Genomic DNA, 18,107 nt, shown 5'->3' with positions numbered 1-18,107 from the left:
AATGTTGAAAAAAAAAAATTTTTTTTAAAAATAAAACAAGAACTTCTTGGGGCGTGTGGGTGGCTCAGTCAGTTAAGTGTCTGACTCTTGCCCTTGGCTTAGGTCATGATCTCACGGTCTGTGGGATCGAGCCCCACACCACGCTCTGCGCTGACAGCTTACTGTCTTTCTATCCCCACTAGGATAGAAATTCCAATGACAACCATATTACTAGTGTCTACAGGAGTGACTGCACAAAGCAACCATTTATCTATCTAGTAAATCAACTTGTGAACTGAGTGACCAAACTAATTGCAATGGTGGATTACTCTATTTTATCCTACAACTAAGAATATAGAAATTTCCAAAATTAAGGTGACAAATGAAAAGAAAAAAGTTATTAATAGAAAAAGTTAAGAGAAACAATATATTTAAGAATTTTATGTTGCCTCTAACAAATATATAATGTAGACTTAAAATTTAATACCCTGAAACAATGTTTTACCTGTCAGTCTGTAGCTTCCAAGTTCTAGTATGCTGAGCAGCATCTCCGTGGTGTTGCTGATGTAAATGTTGAGGATGCCTCCTTTGCTGCTGTTCTTGCTGAACTTCTACCCAGCATGGAGGAACAGTGGCTGAAAACCGTGGGGTCAAAGTCTCAAAGCGGGTTAGCTCCACTAGAGATGTCAGGATGTCAAGGGTGAATGGCTGGTCCACCAATAAATCAACTCCTTAACAACAGTAAATATTGAATTTGAAATAGGTTTTTAAAACAAAGTAGTTTTAATCTGTGTTTTCTGTCTAATCAATTACAACAACTGCAAAAATCCTGAAAGGTGTTATATATACACACACACACACACACATATGTGTGTGTGTGTGTACATATATATACACACACACATGTATATGTACATATATGTGTGTGTGTATATATATGCATGTGTGTGTGTGTGTGTGTGTGTATATATATATATTTTTTTTTTTTTTTTTTAATTTTTCAGAAAGACAGAGACAGGTCAAATAGAGGAAGGGTAGAGAGAGAGAGAGGAAGAGAGAAAAACCCAAGCAGGGTCTGCGCTGCCAGCAAAGAGCCAGACATGGGGCTCAAACTCACGAAACTGTGAGATCAGGATTTGAGCCAAAACCAAGAGTTGGACACTTAACCAAATGAGCCACCCAGGTGCCTCTCTTGAGAGTTATTAATGAGAGCTAAGAGATCTACAGGCAAATGAAGAAACTAGCACTGACTACATAATGGCCACAATGAAAATCCACTTGAATATTTTAGATTACAGACAGGGTACCTCTTACTGGACAAACCCAAACTCAACCTGTTAGAAGAGCCTTGACTGGGGTGCCTGGGCAGCTCAGTCGGTTGAGCATCCAACTCTTGATATCAGCTCAAGTCATGACCCCAGGGTTGTGGGATCGAGCCATGAGTTGGGCTCTGTGCTGAGCATAGAGTCTGCTTAAGATATTCTCTCTCTCTCTCTCTCTCTCTCTCTCTCTCTTGCTTCCCCCTTCTAGCCTTCTCCCCTGCTTGTGTGTTCTCTCAAAAATAAAAATAAAAATAAAAATAAAGAGAAAAAATAGTCCTGACTGAGCTCTAACCAGCCCTAAGTTAATAAGGGCAACAAAAGTAGTGCTGAAAGGCAAGCCAAATCTGTATCAAACCAATAAATAACTTTTAGACTTTGTTATTTACAAAACAAAATGCTAAGCATCAGTAAGTACATAACATCTGCCCTTTTTTACTTCATAAAAAAGTAATTTTAAAAAGGCAAAGCTATACTGATGGCAAATAAATACTTACAAGCTAAAAGCTTAGGGAATAAAATGTGTTAAGAGCTAAGGGTAAAACATTAACAGCACTAACAGCATTAACTGTGGAAGCACAAAAAAGAGTTCAGGGTAACATGTAAACAGCATGAAATGGAATCATATACTTAAGAAATCATGAAAAATTTATTGTAACTAAACACAGAGAATAAAATTATAGAGTTACTTCAAAGAAGTCCACAAAGCAAATTAGAATTTCAACAGGAGTAACATATTAGCATTACTTTTTCTGAAAAAGCAGCTCTGGAGGGCAGTATAGAAAGAACATAGATAGGAGAAGACGTACGAACAACAAACAAAAACAAACCTGTGTAATGATGCACAATGGGGCAACAAAAATCTGAATATCGTGCCCCAGGGAGAGAGTATTTTTTTAGCTTTTCAATTCCAGTAGTGATATTAGTAATATTAGCCACTCCATTGATTTTATACTCACTTAATGAACTCCTCTATTTCATACTACTTCCCTCCCTAACTACACCAAAAGCTCCTTAATGGCCAAAATTGTGTTTTTGCCTCTTAGGTGACATGGCCAATATTGGCCAACCTACCACAGGTGAAAAAGCATTTTTTATTTTAATGTTTACAACAATTTCTAACTACAGAAAAAAATAGTGACATATAATAAACAAAATCAAGCCTAGTAAAAGAATGGCAACCAGGAAATGAATTCCCTCAACTAAGTAACCAACAGTTGACTGTAAAAACTGAAAGAATGTTTAAGATTATTTAAGTAAGAATCAGAAACCTTTGAACATCACAAGAATTTCTGTTTTAAGAGTCATTTAAAAACTCAGTATCATACCTGAAATGCCAGGACTTGAAGGATTTGATAAAGGTTTGGAACCTTCTGAAGATGGTTCTATTCCTTTAGAAAGAGCTCCATCCACTAGTATATCAGCTTCATCAATATCGTCACAAGCTCCTCCAATTTGGAGAAAATGAAGCTCACCGCCTACAGTGTAGTAAAATTTTATCAACAAAGGCACACAGAGTATGGGTAAACATACAAGTGCACACTACATAGGTAAGAAACTTAATTTAGTATCACTCAACAGGCAGATAAAGGGGGCTGCCAAAGTGACATATCTCCCAGAATTTAGAAATTAAGTTGACAAGGCACTTCACAATGAAAATGTAATAAAGAAAATGGCAAACACATAAACATATATGAAAACAGTTATTTACCTAGTACTAACTACATGTAAAACACTTAAATGCTTAAATGCTTAAAAATTCATTTAATCTTCACAAAAACCCTTGAGATAAGGACTATTACTGTGACCACTTTACAGATAAGGAAACTGATGCACCAGCTCTGTATCTCAGAAGCAACGAAAATAGAGTCTTAATTTTTTGAAGTATTCATAATGAAATAAATTCAATTTCTATTTTTTATATCTCTCACATAAAAAAACTGAAAGCAAACTTAGCAAATATTTAAGACAAAACTCAATGGATAAAAGTATATTCTAACAAAAGTATTTAGAGATTCACTTCCACCATGACAGAACAGAGAATAAGGAAGATGATAAATCCACTTCCTGAAAACCAACTACAAAGCTAGACAAAACTGTCCTTCAACCAGGGTGGGTGGGGCAAGCCATGAAAACCAGAAGGACTGCTACTGCAGAGAAGACAGCTGTCAGTTTAAAGGGCTCAGTCGCAACAAAAATGAGGTGTATCAGCTCTGCTACCTGAAGTCAAGACCCTGTCTGGAGCAATCAAAGCACTTAATAGAAAGTTGTAAGAAGTGAAAAGAAACATAGGGGGCTTGGTAAACTCTCCACATACTACACAAGGATCAGAGGTTGTACACATGTGTAGCAAAACCAGACCCGGCCCAAGCTATCCATATATTCTCAGTCAACTAAGTCCCGTGCATATGCAGAAAAGATGTGAGAGGGCATAACATAAAATAAAAACAAAGAAAACAAAAGCCAAGGCACACCTGGATACAGACTTACTGGTGAGGTTACTTAGGCACAATCACTTATCAAAATCTTTGGCTGACCACTAAGCCACGTGGACACAGAGGCAACAAACGAATAATTTAAAAATTAAAACCAGGGTGGGGCGCCTGGGTGGCGCAGTCGGTTGAGCGTCCGACTTCAGCCAGGTCACGATCTCGCGGTCCGTGAGTTCGAGCCCCGCGTCAGGTTCTGGGCTGATGGCTCGGAGCCTGGAGCCTGTTTCCGATTCTGTGTCTCCCTCTCTCTCTGCCCCTCCCCCGTTCATGCTCTGTCTCTCTCTGTCCCAAAAATAAATAAAAAACGTTGAAAAAAAAAAAAAAATTAAAAAAAAAAAAAAAAAAAAAATTAAAACCAGGGGGATAAAATGACGGGAGACATGACTGCAAGACTGAAAAGAAACAAATTACAGAAATATAGTCCTGGTGGGTTAGCAAACAAACAAAGCAACAACAACCTCCAAAGTGGGGGGAATCAGAATCCAGAATTCTACAATGTTATTTAAAACATTCAGTATTAAATTAAGAATTGTAAGACATGTGAATAAAGAGTGACCCATGCCTAAGGAAAACAAAATCACTGAGAAATATCTCTGAGTTCCCAAGATTTAGATTTGGCAGACAAGGACTTCAAAGAAGCCACTGTGAATATTTTTACAGAATAACAGGAAATCAGGTATGGAGAATTACAGGAACAAATGGTGGAAATGACTCAACAAGTGAAGAATCTCAACAACAAAAAATTATTTTAAAGAACAAAAGGGAAATTCTGGAGTTGAAACATAAAATTCCTAAAATGAAAAGTTCACCAGAGAGACTCAAAGCAGATTTGAGATGGCAGAAGGAATCATAAAATAAAAACTGAGTATAACTAATTAGCCAATCTGAATAAAAGAAAAAGATTTTTTTTAAGTGAAAATCATCTCAGATACATAGGACAGATCGAGTATAAGAGGGTACATGTAATGGGAATTCCAGAAAAAAGAGAAGAGAACAAGGCAAGGGGGAAACTGATGAAATACTGGGAAAAAACTCCCAAATTTGAAGAAAAACATTACACTGCAAATCCAACCAATTCAATGAACTTCAAGTAGGAGAAATACAAAGAGATTCACAGATACCTATGTTATAGTCAAACTGCTCCAAGTTACTCAATGAGAAAATCTTTTTTTTTTTTTAATTTTTTTTTTTTTCAACGTTTTTATTTTTATTTTTGGGACAGAGAGAGACAGAGCATGAACGGGGGAGGGGCAGAGAGAGAGGGAGACACAGAATCGGAAACAGGCTCCAGGCTCTGAGCCATCAGCCCAGAGCCTGACGCGGGGCTCGAACTCACGGACCGCGAGATCGTGACCTGGCTGAAGTCGGACACTTAACCGACTGCGCCACCCAGGCGCCCCTCAATGAGAAAATCTTAAATGCAACAAGTTAAATATGACTCATCAGGTGGAATAACTACGATGCAAAATGAAACAAGTGCAGAAATAGTCAACCAATAACTCTACATTCAGTACTACCCTCAACGATGAAAGAAAACAATACCAAATTTACACACACACACACACACACACACACACACACACACACACACACACGTACCAGAAATGATAAGGTGGTAAACACAATGTATATTTTTTCTCATTTCTTTGAAAACTTTTTCCAAAGACAAAGATGGTAGAAAACAACTTTTTGGTTGGGTTTATAACTTATCTAAATGTAAAATATATAAAACCATAGTGGCACAAGAGGGCAAGAGAAAAAAAGATCAAAGTATATTTTACTAGAATTAAGTAATTAGCATTATTCTAAAGTAGACTGTGACAAATTAAATCACTAAGAACAGAACTCCAAAAAAAGTATTTAAAAAACAATATATAAACAAAGGCAGCAGTAACGTCACAACGAACAGCTGAGTGGGAAGTTCTAGGTAGGGAGCTCTAGAGGTCAGCTATTGAACTAGAAAGAGTGACTGAGAAATCAACTATTTCCGAACTCTGGAACCCAACCAGAAACAGCAATCAGAGGATGATTCATAAAAGGAAAGGCTGCTGATCTTCCCTGAAAGTAGAACCCACCGCCACCCCCCATTCCTCAGCCCTGTGCCAGCCATGGGGAAAGTGGCCCACACTTCTGGAGTGGCTGGCTGGTGGCAGGGTGGCCAGTAGTGACCTTATTTCCTTGTTTCACATACAGGTATATGTATGTGTATGTATATTCTATTTGTGAACTTTAATCAAACACAGCCGCATCAAATCTACCTTTAAGTACATTATTACTATTTGAAATTAACTTACAACATTAGTTATAGATTTTAATCAAAAGGTTCAATAATTCTCCACGAGACAACAAGTTTTATGTTATCTGAATATACTCTTAGGACAGTGTCATGTCCATCTGATTCAGTCTGCAAACCTTTTTAAAAATTTTACAACTGCTTTATGGACTGTCCTATACATTTTAACACATCAACTTTTCTTTCCTCTTTTTTGTTACTAATATTTTCAAATGCATCTTCATCAGTTAATCCTTGAAGAACCAGGGGATAATTTTCAAAGTGATTAATTTCGCAAGCTTTTTCTTGTCCTTCGATTCATCTGGATAAGTTCTCTCTCACATGAGATCAATTCCTAGAACTTTTCATTATCCAAACTCCAAGAACACATTAACCTGTTTAAACACTACTTCTCCTCTGACTCACCAAAAGCATATCTCATCAAATAATTAAAATCATTAAACCCTGACTGCATTTCTGGAAAATATTAGTATCTTACACAGATGTGCCCTGGGGCAGGGTCACTCAGGTTTCAAATCCACTCTGGATGGCCTATGGCAAAGTAAAATTGTTTTCATTTTTAAAAACTTTCACATTTAAAGATTCCAAAAGCTTCAATGTACAAGACTTTGGCTTTTGTTACATTCTGGCAATATAATGTAGTTTAAGCACCCGGACAACAGATACCCCAGGTATGAATGCTGACTCTGTCATTTATTAGCTCTGTGACTTAGGCAAGTTACTTAACCTCTCTTTCCTTCAGTTTCCTTATCTGTAAAATGGAGACAGTAATTGTATATACCTCATAAAGTTGGCACGATGACTAAATAAATTAACAGAAGTAAAGTTCTCACAACAGTGAACAGGCACATACGTAATCAATGAATTCAAGTTATCCTTCATACCACATAGTATTTTAATGATTTTTCTAAACTTTATTAACTCTAATTCAAAGTTTTATTGAAGTTATTCTGCATTGCTCATTTTTTAAATTAATCGATTTGGATTTTGATGTTATATCAAGATTTTTCTTCCCCTTATTTCACTAGATGTATTCCAAACAAGGCAATCTGAATGAACCACTATATTCACCACTACCCTTCTTGGCCAAACTCTTGGAATCTTTATGAAAGTGAGGAAAAACTCAGGTTACTTCCTCCCAAGAACCACAAGTGAGATGGATAACTTCCTCACATCCAGTTCCTCTCTGAAGCACTGGTTACAGTTACCTGGGTTTCAAACATCTCCTGGCCCTAAACTCCTACTACACTATCAATAAGACTATTCATTGTGCCTATTATGATCAGCAATCCTTTTCAAAAACGGCTTTATCTTTCCAACTTAAAATATATAAAATAAGAAAGGAGAAGGGAAAATGCACACTGTTTGTTACTCTGTATGGGGCCTCAGATGTTGCAAAACTGATTTAACTATCAGCCAAAGGTTGGGAGTAAATCAGACAAGGAAAGTTTATTTGGCAAAACTAGTAATTTGTTAAATATTTTTATTTCAGGAGGAAATAATGACCAGTATATGCTCTATGCCAAAAACTGTACATACATTATCTCATTTAATTCTAAGAAGCCTAAAAACAGGTCTTCTGATCCTCATTTATAAATACACAAAGGTTTACTGAGTTCAAAGTAACTTGCCCAAAGCCACAAATTTGAGCAGATGCAGAGTCAGGACTCACAGAAACAACAGCAGGTTATTTTCTTGAGGTTAAAGCAGAGAAGATACTTTCTGAGAGACTTATTAACTTATTTACAATTAGAATCCTTACCTAGGGCAGTAGAAAAAAGTTTTAAAATGTTAAAACAGTAGAAAGATTTACCACTTCATTCTAAAAAAAAAACATATTTCACTGCATCTATATGGATCTAAAATTCATACTAGGTATGCACATAAGTGAATGCCACATACACAGATTTTATAAGATTTGTAGAAGAACCAAACAAACCCATCTGCTTACCTTTGGTGCATGCACACAGCCTGTCTGTACCCGAGCAGTAAATGACAGAAACAAATGTGTCCTGTTCTTCAGTGCCCTCCTTTTTGGGAGGTTCCACTTTGGCCAAAATTTCAAAATTTGAAAGATCTAATATTTTTACATATCCTCCCTGAGTGGTTATTACCAGGTGTCCAAGAGTAGAAATATCAGCCTTTTTTTCTCTTTCAATGCCATTCTTTGAGGTTAACTGCATTTCCTCAACAGGCTCCTCACAGTCATCTTCTCGATTATCCAATATATCTGGTGGAAGCAAAATGAGCGAGGTAATTGTGTCCTGGGGGTCTTTGATATGTTGGATTTTTATTGGCTCCTCTTCTAAAGTCACTATCCGAGTGGCATAATTCATTTTATAAAGTATTAAATATCCACCACTAACGTTCCTCTGCTCAGGCTGAATTATCAAAGGAGTCTGTACGTCTGCTGGTGATTCATGTTGGATTACGCTAATATTTGCACCATTCACTACAGCAAGATTTGATTCCAGCTCGCCTTTCCGTCTATTACATAGTGCAGAGTTTAATTTATTTAAATTATTCAAGGCCTCTACTTGATTTATTGCACTCAAGGATTCAACAGGGCATGTCCGTAGTCCTACCAACAAATGAATTCCATCAGCACAAGGAGTTATGGAGTCTATACAAAGATTCTCCTCCTCTGCAAACTTTGGCAGCCTCAAGCACTGAACCAAAGTCCCAGGCTTGGGAAACACAGAGTTCCACTTCTCAGAATCTGGAGAGGTAAGGTTGGCTGCTGCATCTGCAAATTGCTGAATATAAGTCACAGGAGGATCCTGCAACAACAACTGCTCCTGACTATCCAGCTCCATTTCAATAATCTGTGGAACTGTAAAACCATCATCGTGCAAACTTTTACTCATTATATTGTTCATCTGTGAAAATATTTTTCCTGCTTTCTCATCAGATTCCTTGATACTATAAAGAAGCAAAATGGGTAAAGTCCTCCTTACCAGAGGAGAATTTAATTCTGAATTAGTACAGGACTCATTGTCAGTTGACCCTTGTTCTGATATACTTTCACCCTGAGTTCTGCTTAAACCATCCAGTGACCTGTGAGAATTACTACTAATGGGTGAGGTAGCAGGAGATTTATATGTTAATAAACCTCCAGCTAATAAACAAGGAAAGGGAATGTTGTGTTGTTCCTGGTGCTTTTCCTTTGTCTTTTCACTCTTAGAGTTTGTTAAGCAAGGATTTGCCCCAAGTTCTTCAAGATCCTTAACAGTATCTTCAAGCACATTTGCAACAATCTCCCACTGGAGTTTTTCAGGCTGCTGGAGAATGCTGAGTGCTGTTATATCAAGGCTCACTTCCATGGCTTCCTTCTGTGATGTGTGCCCTTTGAAAAGGAACAATATTCATTAGAATTGGGATTCTAACTTGAGATTCTAACTTGAGAATGCAAATCAAAAATCTTTAGTAGGGGCACCTGGGTGGTTCAGCTGGTTAAGCGTTTGACATCAGCTCAGGACATGATCTCGTGGTTCATGGGTTCGAGCCCCACATCGGGCTCTCTGCTGTCAGCACAGACCCTGCTTCTGATCCACTGTCTCCCTCTCTCTGTCCCTCCCCTGCCTCAAACTCGCTTTCTCTCTCAAACATAAATAAATATTAAAAAAAAAGAAAAAATCTTTAGTATATGGGGCACCTAGGTGACTTAGTTGGTTAAGTGTTCAACTCTTGGTTTCAGCTCAGATCATGATCTCACGGTTCGTGAGTTACATACAGCCCCATGTCGGGCTAAGCACGGACAGTGCTGAGCCTGCTTGGGATTCTCTTCCTCCCTCTCTCTGTGCCCCTCCCCTGCTCACTCACTCTCTCTCTCTCAAAATAAATAAACTTAAAAAAAATCTTTACTATAATGCTTTCATTAATTTTCTTTTTTTACACATCTAATCAGTGCATTATAATTACATAAGTGGAAGAATTTTAAGTATTTAAAGGGAAGTTAACCAAATCCAATATAAATTTACTGAGGAAAACCACTGAGGCCATTTAAGAGAGTCAAAATCATTTTCAAGTCAGAATATATTCTCCTGACAATGTAAGCAAACCTTCCTCCCTTTTTAATTTAGGAGAATGGTTAAAGAATAGAGACATTATTGGCATCAAAATAATACGAGTTCTGCCCTTCAATTCTAAACCAAAAAACACTGCATACCATTATAACTGTCACTTAATCACTTTATAGAATATCCACGAAGTGTTATTATAGGGTCAGTTCCTTCTCCTTTACCATTTAAAAGGAGTCATAGCATCCTCTACTCTCTCCCACCCTACCATGCTAATTATCAGTTGATTATCATAGTACACAATGTAACTCTAAGCTCAGCTTAGAAAAAAATTATAACTACAAAGGAAAAGTTCCAAAAATATGTCATTTTAAAGAGAAGCACAAATGTCTTCTGTGTTATCTGCTAATTTATACTATGTTTAGAGTCAACTACATTACCCCTTAATGAATGACCTTTTGTGTACTGTGTGCTCAAGCTGCCCCCTTATAAAGAGCACAAAAGTCATTTCTCAGTCTCAACACTCCAAACATGCCATGTCTCTCTACACACAACCCTGTAAGAGAGGTCACTCAACCCCTAAACCAGATATAATCTCTTGATGCTGAACTGAAAGTCTGAACCAATCTGCTTTTTTCCCACTTGCAAAAAATACTATCAGTCAGGCGACAACATTATTAGCAACAATAACAGCTAAGTATTTATGACAAAGAAAAAAAACAGTGGAACTGGCTTTATAAATTTAGATAAGAATACAAAAGAGTAAAGGAAATAAATATAAAATAATCAAGGAAACTTGCATGAAAGTTTGAAAGCTGCCCAAGTAAAAGAACATGCAAGTGAGATTCATGGAACATCATACACTTAACACTGAAAGTTCTGTTCACACCATTTCTGTTACTAAATCATCTACTACTTCTTCAAAATGCTCAGTGACAGCTTTATCTATTATTTCCCATTTTCTGAGGATAATCTTCTCACTTCAAATAATGTCACTTTTATGACCTAAAAATGAAACCATTTCTAGTTAAACAGAAGAAAATTTTGATTATACACTCAGCAATTTAATTGTCCTAATGGAACTGTTCATTTATTTAACCACTCATCTGGCTACAGTCATATGCAGTCTGTCCATATTGCCATGTATTAAGTCTAATTTAGATGTGAATTTAGATTTGAAATTAAAAGTTGACAGTAAGATTCTGATAACATGTAGTACACTATAACCAATCTTGAGGATGCTCAACTATTAACTGAACTAAACTGAAACTTTTTAAATTATTTATTTTAAGTTATGGTCAGAAATCTATTTTAGTTTGTCTATCTACAGAGACATAAAAACAAAATAACCATAATTTACATACATTAACACACATTTAAGAAATAGAAGGTGGGAGGCACCTGGGTGGCTCAGTCAGTTAAGTGTCCGACTTCAGCTCAGGTCATGATCTCACGGTTCGTGAGTTCCAGCCCCGCGTCAGGTTCTGTGCTGACGGCTCAGAGCCTGGAGCTTGCTTTGCATTCTGTGTCTCCCTCTTTCTCTGCCCCTCCCTCACCCATGCTCGCTCGCTTGCTCTCTCTCAAAAATAAAAACACTAAAAAAAATAGAAGGTGGGACTATTAATAAAGAAAGGCAATACAAGAAGTGGCATTATTACTCTGCTTCTTCCCAACTACTTAAGCATTCTATTTCAGAAGATGACAAAGCACAGTAACAACTGTTAGTACAGTAAGAAAATCTGTTATCTCATCTCATAAATTCTCAAACCTACTGGACTACCAAACAAGTGTTTATACTATACACCTACAAACACACTGCAATACAATATTGTCCTGATAATCATTTTGGGAAACCAACAGTTCTATATGCCAAACCTCCTGAGGGTAGCAATGAGGTTTTACCTAAGTATTTTTCTAAAACTATCAAATTTCAGTTTGAACTCCTCTTCAATCTCCTGTCACACACTCTTCCCACTCTTTACAAGAAGCAATATATCCTTACTACTATTACCTATATCCTCAGTAATATTGCCCAAAGGCCAAACTTTTCTCTCTGACATCATCTAGATAACTTCAAAAGTCATAACCTTCACATGAAAACAGGTAAAAGTCTCTTAGTCTCCATCACATTTTTGAAATTAAGAAATACATTCCACAATTCTTCAGACCACATCATTCACTTTGATGGGAATCATCTAAAGTTGGTAAATGTGAAGTTTTGAAATAGCATCTATGACTTATTTTAGATACCTCAGGAAAAGAACACATCTTCTGTTCATATCACAAGCTTCCATAAACTCACCAATAATCTTTCAATATAATAAAATTAACTTAGAAGATATAGTAATCCCCCCTTCATAGGCGGGGGATATGTTCCAAGATCCCCAGTGCACACCTGAAACTGTGGATACTATCGAACCCTATATATATTACATTTTATTCATATACATACATATGATAAAGTGTAATTTACAAAAGAGGCACACTAAGAGATTAACAACAACAGCTAATAATAAAATAGAACAATTATAATAATATCCTGTAATAAAAGTTATGTCAATGTGGTCCCCCTCAAAATATCTTACTATACTGTACTCACTCTTCTTGTGATGATGTGAGATAAAATGCCTACATGAGGAGATGATAAAATGCCTATGGGAGGAGATGAAGTGAGGTGAATGACATAGGCACTGTCTCGTAGCATTATGGTACTACTGACCTTCTGACCACGTCAGAAGGAAGGTCATCTGCTTCAGGATGGACCACAGGTAACTGAAACCATGGAAAGCGAAACCACAAGTAGGAGGGAGGGGACTACTGTACATATTTTCCTACAAATGAATTAACTAGTTATAAATCCTACAAGGAGGGAATTAAAAATTTTGAACCAGAAGGATTTTTTTCTCTTACCATAGCTACCTTTTAATACTACATATGGACAACAATCCCAAACCTAAATGAGGTGTCATAGAGAAAGTCAACAAAAATACATGGTGACTTTCTTAGATACTGGAAAGTGAGGTAAACAGGACTATAGTATCTAAAGGAAGTGTGGAAGAGCAACTAGGCATAGATGAAACAGATAAAAGTAGAAAAGGGAAAAGGAAACAGACCAAAGAGACATTATAATTACAAAAATACCTACTGAGATCCTTAGACCCAGAGAAAAGAACAAAGCTACAGCATACAAAGGAAAGGTTATGGTTAGAATCAAAAACTTTGAGAGCAGAAAAAGGAAAATTTTAGTTCAAACACTTCACTTTTCAAAGGAAAAACTAAGGCCCAGAGAGTTTGACTTGACAAGACACAAGAGTTAGTAGAAGGGTTCAAGTTCTAAACAGGTCTCCAGGTGACCTGTGACCAGTTTATTATTTTTATCAGATTAAGAAAATGCAATTGTAGCTCTTTTCTGTTTTTACAAAAGGACAACAAAATGGGAAAACAGCACTATCTTCATCAAACCAAATTTTTTTTTGATGAATCTATTCTTTATTTTTCAAGAGCTAATGATACAATTGTATATTATTCAGGACATTTCCCTACTTTAAACATTTTTTTCATTGCTACGAACTACCTCAAAAGACAAGTTAGGTTTAACCCCAAATCCACCCCAAGGTGTAGCATTGTTTGGGGGCTTTAAAAATTTTTCATGACAATTCAGAATTTAGAAAGCACTCGCCATTCTATAATTACTCGAATTTTTGACAACTGTTCTATACAAAGCTGTGTCTCTTCCACACAAGTTACACATATCCTTAGTTCATAAGATTTGACATTACAAAACAGCCACAATTTAATAAGTCACTTTTTAAAAATACTGGGTGCTTCCCAGGTTCTATGCTTTATATATTTTTATCTTAATCAGTCCCCAAAACTCTAAACAGATGTTAACATAATTCTTTTATGTATTATTATGTATTAGGAAATGCATTCAGCCTATAATAAATAACAGAGTTAGAATTTGAATTGATACAGAAAAATTATTTTAAGATGTACTATTAATTAGCCTTGCCTATTATATAAAAAACTACATTAAAATGCAAAGTACAGTCTTTCACCCTAATATGTCATAAGATAATGAGAAAGGCAGCATTTACTCGATTGCCTTAATGTCTATGATTTTATATTTTAAAATATATTCTAAAATTTATTCTCTATTCACCTGTTTTATTTTGGGAATAAAGAATCTTAATTTCAGTATTACTTTTATATAACCACAGAATAAATTATGCAAATAAACTGAACACATTCTGTCTTAATGTCAATTCCTTGACATCTATGACAAAACTTCAGTGGAACTATCACTTCAGGAGTGCCTGGTGGTTCAGTCAGTTGGGCGTCTGACTTAGCTCAGGTCATGACCTCACAGTTTGTGAGTTCAAACCTTGCATCGGGCTCTGTGCTGACAGCTCAGAGCCTCTGCCCCTCCCCCACTCATGCTTGCTCGCACGCCTGCGCTCTCTCTCTCTCAAAATAAACAAACATTAAAAATAAAAATCACTTCAATCTGTTTGGCTTGAATATGTACCATTTAAAATATAAGTATGGGACTCCATATATACTAATTCAAGACCTCTAATGTGCAAATTTGAGTTTTCTGTGTATATTAGTGAAAATTCAGAGTTTGCATTAACTGAGAAATTTAGAATTAAGTAATATTTAGCTTTACCTACAAATGAACAACTGCAAAGATTTAAAAAAACAGACTTAACATTTTTTTACATACCTGTCACAGAATCTGATCTGGAATGCTCTTCACTGTCTGAATCCTCCAGTAAATCGTCACTTAAAGACAAAGCAAAAAATAATTTAAATTTCCAAAAAAAAGTATACATAATATGAGACAAAGAAAAAAGTACAATGACCACTGCCTTGTATCTCAAATAGAAGTATCATACAAAACTATTAAAACTAGCTTAAATGACATATAAGTAGTCTGAGATCATAAGTGACTAATAATGCTGGTAATGGATTACCTTAAAATCATGAAATAAGCATCTGCCTGGAAAAGGGCGTGGAAACCTCTAAGAATCTATAATAAAATTTGTAGGGATATGAAGACCGTTAAGGTATGACAGAAAATAGTCTAGGTAAACAAAAGGATAAAAGAGAGAAGCAGCTAATAATATCAAGTACAAACTTCTAGTAGCAAAATTTTAATAACACTGTGTTACAGAATTCCAGAAAGCTGTCCTAGAACAAAATAAAAGAGCTACATAAATAGGTGTGTATGTACACGTACTCACACACATGCATGTATTTCACTTTTGTTTTGTATTTGGTTGGTTTGGGAAGGGGTGATAAGAACTCTGTGACAAGCAGGGAAACTATTACAACTCAGAAGTCAGGGGTTAAGAAGAGACAATAGTTCCTCCTTTACTCTTCACTGTGTCAAGAAATCGCCAGCCTCCCTCTTGGCATTAACTTTATCCTCACTCTCTATTGTTCACCGACAAGAAAAAAACATAACAAAAGATCACTCTGGCACAATATTAGGCTGTGTCTGTAGTCTAACAATCAGCACTTCCACAGCAGTGCTAAAATTTTGATGACCTCAATTACAAAAATAAAAAGATTCATTTTGGAGGAAAGTAAATATTAATTCTCCCTTTTTGAAACAATGTATTTCACTTACAACTGAAATAACCAGGTACTTGCTTTAAATGAAATATAAGTTAGTAATTTCCCTTTAAAAAAAGTTTGAAATATGGGGGAGGGGGAGGACTCAGACACTTTTGACAAATTCCTGTGTTTTAAATTTTTCAAGTAGAAGTAACTGTCCATAAAACAATTTTGTGCTATAATTTAAAACAACAACAAAGAAAAACGTGCAGAAGTTCAAGATCAGTTGCTGATTAGCCTCAAACTATTTAAATACTAACTGGCTGGTTTCAGAGAAGTAATAAAGATACCGGGAAAATTAAATCCCAAAAGGAAATATTAATGATTGGGAATTACCCATAATGAAGAACTCCAAACCAAGATACAACAAGCTTCAAGTATTGAAAGGTTTTTACATTAAGGAAAATAACCAAGTATTACCCACCTATAATGAAAAAAAGGTTAAATAAAGTAGTTGTATATTTTAAGGAAGAAATTCAAGGCACCTTGATAGGCTTTACAAATAACTTACAATATTACAAATAATGTTCCAAAGGGTTGCCAGATAATCACCTTAACAGAAAAAAAAAAAAAAAAAAGTTCTTTCTAAAGTTTTTCAAAATACAGTTTTTTCAAAATAGTTTATGACAGAAAAATTCTCATACCATTACATAATAAAATCATGAGTAAAATGATTGAATTGTACACTAAAAGGGTGAATTTTGTGATATGTAATTATACCTCAATAAAACTTTTAAATATGGGTTAAAAAACATAAATACATATTTAAAAAAATTTAACATATATAATATATATATATATATATATATATATATATATATATATATATAAACATAACCGAATGATGTGAGTATGGGTACTCTACGTTTCTTCAAGTTACTTCTCTGTATTGTCTAATTTTTCTACTTTAAGCATGCATTAGGTATATAATACACACTACATTTCCTGAACCCTTGTACACACACAAAATCTTTTGCAGAGTAATAAACGTACAAAATAAACCAGATATTATAAGTAAGTTTTAAATGGTTAGTTGGGATTATCTGTTTTTGAAAACTGAAGATTACAGGGATACCTTAGTTTTGATACATCAATACTATAAACAACTTCAAAATTAAATGCAGGAAATTTCTACCCATTTGAAAAACATAATATACAAATGAGACAAAAATGTTAATTCATTAAAATTAAGTGTGTCCCCAAATAAGTATTCTTCCTTCCCAAATAAAAATTCTTCTCTGAATGAATTCAGAAAAAAGAAATGTTGCCTTTTAAGTAGAAAGGGTTATAAACAATTCGTGGGCAAACTATACTACTAACTACTTTAAGCATCTTGGCTAAGCTTTAATCTGTTCAATTAAATATTAATTCTTCAAGCTAATGAAACTCACAGAGTATATTTTAAAACCAAATATATTGTATCTTGTAGCACAAAATCAGTAGTAGTTTAGTTCATTATATTTACTACCAGTACAACAGAAATCCTGCTGCCTCTGGGGGAGGGGAAGGCCAGAGAGGGAGACTGAGGTTAGTTATGAAGTTCCACCTCTTCGGCTTCCTCCTGCCACCCCAACTTAAGAGTACTCTTTCTGTATGATTCGCTTCACTTTCTCAGGAGAAAAGTGTCCTTCTATCCTAGAAAGACTGCCTCTTAAAAGTAGGCAGAGAGATTTATATCCCAACTCCAGCACACTACCCCACACAGTACCTGCCCACCTGAAATACTGGATACACGTTTACCAAAAATGTACATTTTACCTAAGTGAGTGTGTATGTGTGTCTGTGTGTGTGTGTGTGTGTGTGCGCGCGCGCATCGGTGTAATCTTAAAGAGTATGTCTTGAATTCAATTTTTAATCCCCAAATTACAAAACCCCAAGACAAAAGTTCTAATTAAAATCAGTGTTCAGGGGCACCTGGGTGGCTTAGTTGGTTGGGCGTCCGACTTCAGCTCAGGTCATGATCCCGTGGTTCATGGGTTCGAGCCCCGCGTCAGGCTCTGTGCTGGCAGCTCAGAGCCTGGAGCCTACTTTGGATTCTGTGTCTCCCTCTCTCTCTGCCCCTCCCCCGCTCATGCTGTCTCTCAAAAATGAATGTTTAAAAAAAAATTTTTAAATAATAAAAAAATAAGTAAATAAGTGTTTAAAAGCACATACTAATTTCATCATCTTATATAAATTTTCCACTAACTTCTAAGAAAATCACAGACCTCAAGCACACTTACTTTCTAGTCCTATTGACAAATGTGCTCAAAACTCAAATAATAGGTCAGATGCTTTCCCATCAAGTTCTCACAGGGATTTATAATAACTAAAAACAACCATGAAGCTTTAATTCAGTCTGTTCCAGAGCTCAGGCCACATTCATTTACCTACCCAGAATTTA

General features: G+C 35.8%; 1 protein-coding gene across 15 annotated transcripts in view; it reads right to left on the bottom strand.

The window, feature by feature from the left end:
• Nucleotides 1-18,107, bottom strand: part of BIRC6 (baculoviral IAP repeat containing 6) — a 224,586-nt gene that overhangs the window by 160,899 nt on the left and 45,580 nt on the right. For all 15 annotated transcript variants that reach the window (XR_015248981.1, XM_086700326.1, XM_086700335.1 and 12 more), the window contains exons 9-12: nucleotides 14,829-14,887; nucleotides 8,035-9,429; nucleotides 2,627-2,776; nucleotides 485-710 (exon numbers count right to left, since the gene is read on the bottom strand). Coding sequence is in view for 14 of the 15 variants with exons in the window: in XM_086700326.1 (XP_086556452.1) it covers nucleotides 485-710; nucleotides 2,627-2,776; nucleotides 8,035-9,429; nucleotides 14,829-14,887 (1,830 nt within the window). In the remaining variant the exon portion in view is untranslated. The remainder of the gene's footprint in view (nucleotides 1-484; nucleotides 711-2,626; nucleotides 2,777-8,034; nucleotides 9,430-14,828; nucleotides 14,888-18,107) is intronic.

Source organism: Puma concolor, chromosome A3 (genome assembly GCF_028749965.1).
Source record: "Puma concolor isolate L17-30 chromosome A3, mPumCon1.1.hap2, whole genome shotgun sequence".
NCBI classification, from domain to species: domain Eukaryota; kingdom Metazoa; phylum Chordata; class Mammalia; order Carnivora; family Felidae; genus Puma; species Puma concolor.
This window is presented reverse-complemented; position numbering and strand designations above follow the sequence as displayed.